At 35.8% G+C, this 12,502-nt stretch overlaps 1 protein-coding gene across 2 annotated transcripts in view; it reads left to right on the top strand.

Moving 5' to 3' along the window:
• The window catches only part of POF1B (POF1B actin binding protein), a 92,946-nt gene extending 84,342 nt beyond the window's left edge, over positions 1–8,604 (top strand). Inside the window, exons 16-17 of one of the 2 annotated variants that reach the window (XM_041740315.1) lie at positions 3,819–3,933; positions 6,680–8,604. In XM_041740315.1, coding sequence (XP_041596249.1) covers positions 3,819–3,933; positions 6,680–6,685 — 121 coding nt within the window. In that variant the 3' untranslated portion in view covers positions 6,686–8,604. Of the gene's footprint in view, positions 1–3,818; positions 3,958–6,679 lie in introns of those variants that run through there. The other variant, XM_041740314.1, reaches the window with a different exon arrangement.
• Positions 8,605–12,502: the final 3,898 nt, after the last annotated feature.

The following is a 12,502-nucleotide window of genomic DNA, read 5'->3' as shown; positions in this document are numbered from 1 at the left end:
AGCTCTGATTTTTCCTATTGAGAATGATATTCACCGTGGGTCATTTATTTATACTCTTTATGATGTTGTGGTATGTTCCCTTTATCACTACATTTGGGAAGGTTCATTATTAAGAATGGATGCAGTATTTTGTCATATACTTTTTGTACATCTATTGAAATGGTCATATGGTTCTTGCCTTTTCTTTTATTAATGTGGTTTATCATACTGATTGATTTGCAGATGTGCAATCACCCCTGCAGCCCAGGAGTAAATCCTGCTTGTTCATGGTAAATAATCCTTTTAATGTGCTGTTGGTACCTATTAGCTAGTATCTTGGTGAGAATTTTGCATCCATGTTCATCAGGGATATTGGTCTATAATTGTCCTTTTCAGTGGGGACTTTGGTATGGGGATGAAATTAATGCTACTCTCACAGAATGAGTTTGGAAGTTTTCCTTCCACTTTCTTTTTTGGAACAGCTTCAGAAGAATGGGTATTAGTTGTTCTTTCAATGTTTGGTAGAATTCCTCTGGGAAGCCATCTGGCCCTGGACTCTTGTTTGTTGGGAGGTTTCTGATTACTGCTTCAATTTCTTTGCTGGTTATGAGTCTGTTCAGGTTTTCTATTTCTTACAGTTTTGGCAGTTTATATGTTTCTAGGAATTTATCCATTTCTTCCAGACTGCTTAAATTTTTGGCATATAATTTTTCATAATATTCTCTTATAATTGAATTTCTTCTGTGTTTGTGGACTTTCCTCTTTCTTTCATGATTTGACTTATTTGGGTCTTTTCTTTTTGATAAGACTGGCTAGAGGTTTATTGACCTTGTTGATTCTTTCAAAGAATCACCTCCTAGTTTCGTTGATCTATTCTACTGGTTTCTTGATGTCTATGTCACTGATTTCTGCTCTAATATTTATTATTTCTCTTCTCCTGCTGAATTTTGGCTTTATTTGCTGTACTTTTCCAAGCTACTTTAAGTGTAATGTTAGGTTGTGTATTTGAGACTTTTTTGGCTTCTTGAGGCAGGCCTGTACTGCTATATACTTCTCTCTTAGAACTGCTTTTTGTTGCAGGCCAAATGCTTTGAACTGTCATGTTTTCATTTTCATTTGCTTCCATATGTTTTTTTAATTCTACTTTCATTTCCTGGATGTCCTATTCATTCTTTAGTAGGATGTTCTTTTGTTCTTTAATTGTTGTGTATTTGTTTTTTAACCTTCATGTATTCAGTAGGATGTTCTTTTTTTTTTTTTTTTTATGATAGTCACAGAGAGAGTGAGAGAGAGGCAGAGACACAGGCAGAGGGAGAAGCAGGCTCCATGCACCGGGAGCCCGATGTGGGATTCGATCCCGGGTCTCCAGGATCGCGCCCTGGGCCAAAGGCAGGCGCCGAACCGCTGCGCCACCCAGGGATCCCAAGTAGGATGTTCTTTAACCTTCATGGTCCTTCCAAAATTTTTCTTGTGGTTGACCTCAAGTTTCATAGCACAGCGGTCTATGCCATGATCAACAGGATGAATATTGATGCACCTTGCTTTCCAGCATTAGCTGAAAATTCTCGCCCCCTACTCTTCAGTGAGCCCTCACAGAAGAGCAATCACTCTTGTTTGTCTCCCCAGTCTCCATCAGAGCTCTGTGTGCATCCTACCTGTTACAAAACTCCAAATTTTAGGAACTACCATGGTGCAGACCAGAACTACTCCTCCCAGGGAGTGTCTGGCCATATTTCTGCCTTTTATTGGAGCTCTCCTAGGAAAGTGGTGGCACAACTATATGGTTCAGTTTATGGCAACACAGAGCAGAAAGCAGGCACCTAGATTTGCTGTTCTCAGCCAGGTTCCATGCTCCTTTGCCTGGCAACAGTGCCACACTTAGGTGCCACCAATTCTTCTTGTGACCCAGGAGATCTTCAAACCATGATGTCACATCTGGGATTCTACTCTGCTTCCCCACCATTAAGCCAGGCATGTACCCCACTGTATCAGACTTCTGAAAGTTCCAATTCTATAGTCCATTGCTTATAATGATTTGTGGTAGCCTCCTTAATCAACCTTCCTCCCTTCTGCCTTATCCTCAGCTATATCTACATGATTCAAGTCTCTGCACCTCCTACCTTCCAAATAGTGGTTCCTTTTCTACTTATAGACTTGCAGTATTTGTTTTCTTGGGCCTCTAATTGATTTCTCCTATATTTAGAATTATTTGATATCTATCTAGTTGTACTCAAGGGATGAGGCAAACTTAGAGGCCTACTACTCCTCTGCCATTGTAACTCCTCTCCATAATTCTTTAACTGGTAGAATTCACCTTTTTAACTTTTTATTTATTTTCTTTGATTTTTTTTTTTTTTTTTTTAGAGAGGGAGACAGAGAGTTAGGGATAGAGAGAGGGAGAGTGAGGCAGGGAGTAGCAGAGGGAGAGAGAATCTTTAAGCAGGCTCCATACCCAATGTAGAACCCAATGTGGGTCTTGATCTCACAACCCTGAGACGAAATCAAAAGTCAGATGCTTAACTGACTGAGCCACCAGGCACCCACTAGACATTTTTTTGAAAATTAATTCAATTTTGTTACTAGTAATCAATCTGTTCAGATTTTTCTATTTCTTCTTCATTCAGTTTTGGAATATTGTATGTTTCTTGGTATTTATTTATCCTTTTCTTCCAGGTTGTCCAATTCTTTGGCCTAGATTTTTTACAGTATTCTATATAATGCTTTCTATTTGTGTGGTGTCAGTTGTTACTTCTTTCTTTCCTGATTTTATTTACTTGAAGTCCAATGTAGATCTTTATATCCTCCATTGTTCTCCTCATCACATTCATGCTTTCCTCTAACTTCTTGAATATACATTAAAAAATATTTTTAATAGATGCAACCATGACTACTTATTTCTTGTATCTGTCATTCCTTGTTCTGTTTCTACTATTTTTTCTCCTCATTATTAACCATATCTTCCTGCTTCATTGCTTTTCTACCAATTTTTTTATTGAATGCCATATATTATAATTTTACAACTTGAGTTCTGAATATTTTTGCTTCACTGCAAATATTCTGTGGTTTTATTCTGAGGTGAAATTACTTGGATACAGTTTAATGCTTGCAGATCTTGCACTTAAACTGTTAAAACCTGCAGTCTAGGACTAATGTCATTCCAATACTACCACAATATTCTTTTGTAGTTTCTTCCTGACGCTCCTTGCATTAGGAGGTCTTTCCATTCTGGTTAGTGGAACACAACCTATTACCTTCACTATGTGAACTCCAGGGATTTCCAGGCTGCTCTTTCCAATGGTTCTTTCCTCAGCTTTAGTAGCTTTCCCACATGCCTACACTAATCAGTACTCATCTAAAGACTTGTGGAGAACACTCTACAAGTCTCTTTTCTGTTATCTGTGTAGCTCTCTCCTGTCTGGTGTTCTGCCCCACACTGGCTGTTTTGGCATACCTTTACTTGAAATCCTGTCACTTCAACTTTGTGAGACTGAAGGGATTTATTTGGCTCTTTCCCTATCCTGTGACCAAAAAAATTCCTAAGTATTGAGCTAGGTACTTGTAGGGCTCATGTCATTTGGTTCTCTTCTCTAGGATCATTGTCTTATGCTCCCAGTGGTCCATAATTGCAAAAGCAGACATACTTTTTGCTCATGCTTTTGAAAATAATAGTAGCAAAGCTTCATACATTAAGAGGTATTTTCTTTTTAGAGCTAAAAGTCATTCAAAGCCAATTTAACTTAATATGGAGAATATGGAGAATCAAACTAGGAGTCACTAAAAAGGAATGAGTCATTTTTTTGTGTGTGTGCAGCTGGTAAACTAACTTTTTTTCTGTATAGGTATAGGACACAATATCCAATCCTAGGCCTCCTTTATGATGACTATGAATATATACCACCAGGTAGAGACACACAGACTATTGTGATTGAGAAAACAGAAGACAAATGGACTTGTGTAAGTTCTTTCGTGTATTTCTAGTTCTATTAAGAATAGAAATTTGCATATATTCTATATATATAACAACCTTCAAAAATGTGGTAAACTATCAAAGTGAACTCAAATCTTCCAGTTCATTTTTTTCTCTTAAAGATTTCCCCAGGTTTTCCTTACTGATATTAGTATGAATTAAGAAACTTTAGAATGATTCATACACAGGTAATATAATATTTTTTTGAACTGATTCTGCTCAATTAAAAAAAACCTTCATTTTTTCTAAAGCAGGTAGAAAATATTACAGACAATTATGAAGGATAGTGTATGGAGAATAAGCATGTTTTAATAGAATTTGTCTTTCAGTCTTGAATGTGGTACTTATTACTATAGATAGAAAATTTTCAGTATTTTGAAAGCAAGGAGGTGTGTCTTTCTCAATTGACTAGAAGATCCTCCAGCTTTAAATCCCACAGTTAGGGATCCCTGGGTGGCGCAGCGGTTTGGCGCCTGCCTTTGGCCCAGGGCGCGATCCTGGAGACCCGGGATCGAATCCCACATCGGGCTCCCGGTGCATGGAGCCTGCTTCTCCCTCTGCCTGTGTCTCTGCCTCTCTCTCTCTCTCTGTCACTATCATAAATAAATAAATAAATAAAAATTAAAAAAAAATCCCACAGTTATAGTGAGGCTGGTGAAGAATACTTTGTCATGTACTCTAATATCTCCCTTCTATAACATCCTCCAAAATGACCAAGTGACATGGACCTTAGCATCTTTTTAAGTAGGCCAATACATTGCTAAGTGATGCTGGTTACTAAAACCCTCTTCCTAAAAAGGAATCAATGTTACTAAAACTTCTACTTATTGTCTAATTATGGTCCTGCTAACCTTTAATCATCAAATAGGATATATTCATCTTAGTGCAGTGGCTATGGGGCAGATTTGCCCCCGAGGGGACATTTAGCAATGTTTGGAGCCATTTTTGGTTTTCACAACTGGGGAATGGGTACTATTGGCATCTGGTGGATAAAAACCAGGAATGCTGCTAAAGATCATACAACAAATAGGACAGTCTCTCACAACAAAGAATTGTCTAGGCCAAAATATTAATACTGCTGAGGGTTGGGAAATCTTAACATGACAGAATCACCTTGGGGTCTTTTCTTCTTAATTGTATACTCCTACACTACTGCCAAAGGATTTTTAACAGTAAACCATTGATAATGATGGGAATATATGATATCCCTCAAGTGTAATGGACATAAAATCTTTGAGAATCACAGGTCTAAAACAACACAGAATCTGACTTTAACATTGAAAATGACAGACTTCATTATGTTAAAAACTGCTTAAATACTAAAACCAGGTAAAACTAATTAATTTATGGTTATTAAAATCAAAAGGTGGTTATCTTTGAGGGCAGGTACTGATTGGAAGGAAGTGCTAGGAGGTGCTACTAGGGTAATGGTTGCATATATATGTTCAGTTTGGAAAAATTCATATTGTTGTATACTTACATGTATACTTTTTCTATAGGTTTATTGCATGTGAATAAGTTTTAAAATGTCTATACTCTGAGGAGCACTAGATAAATATGCAGATGTCAATTATTCTGCAAAACCCTTTTTTAAAAAACATTTATTTATCCATGAGAGACACAGAGAGGAGAGAGAGAAAGAGAGAGAGAGAGAGAGAGAGGCAGAGATACAGGCAGAGGGAGAAGCAGGCTCCACACAAGGAGCCTGACGTGGGACTCGATCCCGGGTCTCCAGGATCAGGCCCTGGGCTGAAGGTGGCGCTAAACTGCTGAGCCACCTGGCCTGCCCTCTGCAAAACCTTTTGAAGAAATTTTAAAATTACAGATGTATAGTTAATAAAACACTGCAGACATTGTTAATAAATTACTGCAGATGTATAGTTAATAAAATTAAGTCTGTTAAATAACTCACTCTAAAAATGATATTTTAGTTGAATAAGCTGAAATATTTGCATAAACAAAAAATTTAAAAAAGTTTTTATCTCTGAAGACCTTCTCTAATTACAATCAAGCCATCAATCTTGATTATATGGTTACCTGTTTTCAATGAAAGCAACCAACATTTGGAAACTTCCCCCCCTCAAATAATTTGAGTTTTGACATGTTGTGTTTCTTAGGCCATTAACAGATAATTATGTCAATCAAATGATAAAGGGTACTTGATGGCCTAAGAGGCAGATGACAGCAAGGGAAAGTCAGCATAGGATTTAAAATTTGTCACTCAGGGATTTGATAATGAAATTTAAGACTGGGAAGCAACTACTGCTACTAACCACATGTGCATCAATGTGAGAACTTGCCAAATGAAGGGTCTACAGAATAGTAGTCATTATTTCTCTCTCTGTTAAAAATGTGCAGCAGTAAACATCAAACTTGATATCTGAAGGGGACTAGATACTGAAAGGAAGTTCAAAATATATTTTAGTAAGTTCACAGATGATAAATCTATATTTGTTAACAGATATGTTTGGACATATTTATCCTCTAAATAAGACACCAAGTAAGAAGTCTACCCAATCTTCCCTTCAGTAATTGAAACATATACTTTGACTAAAGTCAGATAAACCATTGTTTCACTGAATATACATGTAAAAGTTACCACAAAATACAGTACATTTCCTTTGGTTTTATATATATAAATTTAAATCATTTTCTATAATTGTATACATACAATAAGAATATCTTAAATGAATTATGAACCAGTTGTAAACTAACTTTCTTTTTCTTTTCTAGCCATGAATGGACCTCCAAATCAAAGGAGCTTTTGTGTCTACATTAGTACTTTATTTTCCATTACTAAAGGCCAATCAATATTTTGAACCATGCTACTACTCAGTGAATCTAATGAAATGAATTAGTTCTGCAGATGACAGTTTCTCCAGCCACTACCAGGCCTTTCTATCACATTTTTGTATTCAATATAGCAACACATTGTTTAAACTCCAATTCCAGACACTGTAGAACATAATCCACTGTTTTTCAATAGGGTGCTTCCTAGACACTGAACTAATTTGTTGGAGTAGAGATTTTATTACAAATTATTCCATTAGAAGATTTTCTCTGATATTAGATGTGCAATTCAGCTACAAACATAAATACTGTTTTTTAACCCCCCGAAAAGAGGCAAGAATTATTGAGTTTTTAAAGTTCACTACATTGTATATATAGCATATATTTGCTTTTCTTACATTAAACTTCATGACTAAAAGAGATGCTCTATTACATGCTATTTAAACCTTTCAGAGATATAACTAAATCAGGTGATGGGTAATTTCATTTATCGGGGAAGTAGGATAATATCTTTTAAAATAACTAAGTCCACTAAATTACATATTATACTATTATGGTTCTAAGAACGTATCAGTGGCTTGGCTTGGCAAATCTGTTCTTTTGAAGTATATCATCTTCAAATGAGCCCACTCACTTCCTTAAAAATATGTAATACTATATTGTAGGAATGGATAGAAGGAAGGTGGACTTTTTTTATAGAAGTATACAACATGTTACACTGAATTTTTGCATAAGGTTTAGAGAATAAGAACAAGAACAAATACTTGACACTTGTATCCTATTTGGGAAAAAAAGATTTTATAGTATGCAATGCACTTAGAAGTTGGTTGATTAACTGGGTTCTAATGACTTTGCAAAGTGAACAAAACTATTTTCCAAATACATGAGTAGATAAGAATGAAATTTCTTAATTTCAAATCCTATGGTTAAAGTTAAGAATTGGTGAAAATTAAAATGTTTCCATTTGACAAAGTACAGATTAAAGCAATAAATATATTTGGTTTACATGTGATTGAGGCTTTGCATGAAATATCTCTAGATATCTATGTAGTATTGTCATGCCTTACAATTATATTTTAATAATTATTCATTATACTAAGAAACTATTAAGATAGGAATGGATGAGGCATTACACTAAATCAAGCTATAAATGAGGAGATACATGCTTTTAATACTTTTATACAAATATTCAAATAGGTCTTGATATGAAGCTAAGAGCTTTATTTTATTATCTTAATATTTTGACTAAAATGTTAAGCTCCATAATTGGATTAAAACAATTCCAATTTTATCAATATTTTGTGATAGAAAATGTTAATATTCTTCCTGAGCTATATAGTCCTTACATTTTCCCCCTTGGTGTAGGAACAACATGGCAGTTTCTCTTCTGCTAACTACACATGTAACAAAATTATGCCAAATTATCTACTCATTACATATGATATAAATGGAAGCTTTTAGTAGCCTGATAGAAAACTGTTGTCATAACTGTTTGAAAATGAAAACAAGTGTGATTTTCCAAAATGTTCTTAAATAAAAATAACAGTGTCCAAAATTTGGGGCAATTAAGAAATTAACAGCTCAGTGATTCACTTGATCCATGCATAATTGAATGGGTATTGTAACAAGGTGCTCATTATACTTAACAAACTTAAATGTATGTATTCCTTTTCCAATTTGTGGTTAAGCTCAATAAAAATAGCGGTGGTTTTTTTCCTCTCACAAGTTTCACATAGCTTATCTTTGAAAATTGCAAAGATATTGTCAAGTGAGAAATATCTGTTTATCTAATTTCTATTCCAGTATGTTTTGCTTTAGATATCAATGAAATGGAGACTGTGCAATTACATGCAAGGTAATTTGTTTAAGTTTCTAAATAAAATATATGAAGTATCTGTATGGTCTTTATGGAAGTCCTAGTAAGAAACATATATTTTTAGCTTTGTTGTATATTTTCATCAGGAAGTTATTATCATGTTAATGTTTATGTTAGAACTAAGAAGCACCACTCCAATATTTTAAAAAAATGCCTGATGAGGACTACTAGAGCTAACACTGTATGTAACATAGATGGACATCTGGCTGATGCAGGTTTCTGCTTTATTTATTTATTTTCATAAAATTAATTAATTAATTAATTAATGTATTTGACAGAGCAAACACAAACAGGGGGAATGGTAGGCAGGAGAGGGAGAAGCAGGCTACCTGCTAAGCAGGGAGCTCGATGTGAGGCTCGATCCCAAAGCCCTGGGATCATGATCTGAGCTGAAAGCAGATGCTTAACCCACTGAGCCACCCAGGCACCCCAGGTCTGCTTTAAATGAGAATTTCTTTGCTTACAAACCTAATCTCCCAAGTTCCGTAACTCATTGTTTCAAATGGGATTCCGTAAATCATTCTTCCCATCCTTATAATGAATGATGCTTTAACTGTAATATGGTTTCTTAACACAAACAGTACAAAAGGAAAAAATCTCACAACTTAATTTAGATCACCCTAACAAAAAGCCATTTTCGCTTCTTCCATTACTGTAATCTACAGAGATGACCTGTAGACATAATTCTTTTGAAAGTAAATAAGCTGTGAAAAGACTTCTCAACAAGTTACCTCTACCCCACCACACACCATTATTAAATTATTGAATTCCCATAGTACCTTTTGTTCAATAAAAAATATAATAAAGTATTTCATGCTCATCCTAGGATAGTAAATACTAATCTTTTTATTCTTAAAGATTTTATTTATTCACGAGAGGTAGAGACATAGGCAGAGGGAAAAGCAGACTCCCTGGGGGAGCCTGATGTGGGACTCAATCCCAGGACCCTGTGATCATGATGTGAACCAAAGGCAGGCGCTCAACCACTGAGCCACCCAGGTGCCCCAATACTATTTTTTTTAAATAAAGAATGCAATAAATAATTACATGTCTTAATAAAACCTTTCACATTTAGTGGCAAAATAACACATACTTCCTTTGAGTCGACAAAGAATTGTTAACATAATTATGTGATAAACAGGCAGTCTTGATAATCTTCTTTAATTGGTCTCCTGTAGATGAGATTTTGTTAAGTCCAGGGTTTTTATATTTGGTTTCCCATCTTATTACATTAAAATAATTTCATTATTAAAGTTTATGTTCCAGGGGATCCCTGGGTGGCGCAGCGGTTTGGCGCCTGCCTTTGGCCCAGGGCGCGATCCTGGAGACCTGGGATCGAGTCCCACGTCGGGCTCCCGGTGCATGGAGCCTGCTTCTCCCTCTGCCTGTGTCTCTGCCTCTCTCTCTCTCTCTCTCTCTGTGACTATCATAAATAAATAAAAAATAAAAAAAATTATAAAAAAAAGTTTATGTTCCATACATCCTTTATGTTAAAGATACTTTGCAATATGCTTTGATTCAGTAACTGGTATGCTAACACAATCAGTTTTAAACACTCCTACCTAGCTCACGTGTGCCGAGATATAACAAAAGAGACCAATTTCTTAAAATGGAAGAATATATAAGCTTTTGGAGATGGTTCCCTAAAGTGTTTTCATGAGCCAGTCATGTTATGATGGGTAGATGGTACTGAGATCTAGGATGACAGGGTTTGCGGCTCAGATGGGAGGTGACTGGGACATAACATTATGAGCTAAATGGGATAGTTTCAATATTGCCAATTGGTTTTAAAATGGAGCAGAGTTTCCTTTGGAATAGTTACTTGGACAATGCTCAAGAGAAAGGCATAGCAACTGGAGCAAGACATAAGAAAACATGTTTAATTTGGGATATCTAGTACTAGAGCCTTAACCCTAGTAATTATATAATTTCTTCTGTGAGGCCTCCAAGTTTGAATTAACAATACCCACTTCTTATTCTAGATCCAAGGATTTAAGAGGCCTTTCTTAAACAGTATCAAATTTACAAAGCTAATTCTTTTGGAAGGACAGGATGGAGCGGAACAAAGTTGGGAAGATTCTCTAATCCAATAATATCCTAGAGTTCTAGTTTAGTTCTGCATTTTCTCTAAGTAAAGCTGTATTAGTCCTAAGAAACTTATTGAATGTAATTCCAAGTCTAGTCAGTTTTTTCTTGATTTTCACAAGGGGAAATAGGAAGATCTGAATAAGAGGATTCTTGTGTTCCTCTACCTTCATGGAAGGTAATTTTTTTCCTGGAAGTAGGCATATTTAAGAATTGTGCTGTATCTTCCTTAAAAACTTTTTAAAAAAGTTTCAGGGATTTACTTCAAATTAAACCACTGGGAGAAGGGGAAATCTTCGGATTAAACCAATCAGAGGTAGGTGGGTGAAGGGAAGAGTGAGGAAGAATATAAATGAGTCAAAATTTGCCATGATTATTGAAGCTGGGTGATAGCTACATAGGGCTTCACTATATTTTATTTTTGTATATGGTTGAAATTTTTCTGCAATAAAAGTTACCTATCATATCATATATATGCCATACATATCTTTAAGGGCAATTCAAGGTTCAAACTGGTAGTTGTCCTCTATGAGACATGAATTGGAGAGCCCTATCTGAGTAACAATTCCAGTACTTTCCTCTATATCATGGCATAGGCCATTTAGAAGTGACAATCAGACAAATACATCTCCACATAATGATTGTGAACTGTTTAGGAAAAATGATTTTTTAGCAATTCCCAAATTGTTTCTCCTTCTTGTGAAGGCACTTTGACCTGCTGGTAAAATCTGTATTTTTTAAGACAATCTATTGTTTGTAACATGGGCTGAATTCTTACCTGTTTTATCTTAGCTGAGGTTTTCTAGACCCAATTTATTCTTTTAAAGATTTATTTGAGAGAGAGAGAGAGAAAGAAATACCATGTGCATGTCCAAGTTGGGGGAGGGGCAGAGGGGAGAATCTTTAAGCTGACTCTGCACTGAGCACAGAGCCCTATGGGCAGGCTAACCTCAAAACCCATGAGATCATGACCTGAGCCAAAACCTAAGAATCAGATGCTCAGCTGACTGAGCCATCCACGTGCCCCTCTAGATCCAATATATAAATAAAAGAAAATCCATCTGTTTTTCTCCAGGTACACTATAACTATGAATAACTGGAATAATCTCTTCACATGGCTCTCTGCTTCTCTCAGCTTCTCTACAATGCATTCCTCATGTAACCTCCAGAATGATCTTCAAAATGTAAATCGTATAATATTATTCCCTTCCTTAAACTCCTCTGATTTTCCATTTCAAATTCTCATCTCTTATCAGTCAGTCTCTTTCACCATGGTCCTGCCAAAGCTTGTTCCATCTGAGGTTATTTGTATTTGTATTTGCATGCTTTTCTGCTCTTCCACATATGACTGGTTCCTTCTTGTCACTAATGTCACCCATGTCTTCAGTACAGATTGCCCCATCCACTTACGTATAGCTATCTGTTTAAGCGAAGTTGCCAAAGCATACCAGAATTACACTGGGGTATTTTTGTCTAACACGTTAATACTATGGTAGTAACACGTGGGAGCTTACTAGAAATGCAGAATTGTAGGCCCCATCTCACACATACTAAATCAGAAAATGTATTTTAACAAGATCCCTAGGTGAACTCCACAGACCTTAAAGCTTAAAAAGCACTGGTCTAACATACAATGGGTAAAAGACTTCTTCTTTTACTGTTAGCGATCATTAAAGAATAATTAACCCAATTGACAATTTTAAGCAACAGGGCTATATACCTAGGTACATGAATTCTATTGAATGTTGACTGGTATGAATATAGCAGGTTATTTTTACACTCACTTACAGAAATCTTTCCCAAAT

The sequence above is a fragment of the Vulpes lagopus genome, chromosome X (assembly GCF_018345385.1).
Source record: "Vulpes lagopus strain Blue_001 chromosome X, ASM1834538v1, whole genome shotgun sequence".
In the NCBI taxonomy this organism is placed as follows: domain Eukaryota; kingdom Metazoa; phylum Chordata; class Mammalia; order Carnivora; family Canidae; genus Vulpes; species Vulpes lagopus.
Note: the sequence above shows the minus strand (reverse complement) of the source record. Positions and strands in the feature narration are given on the sequence as shown.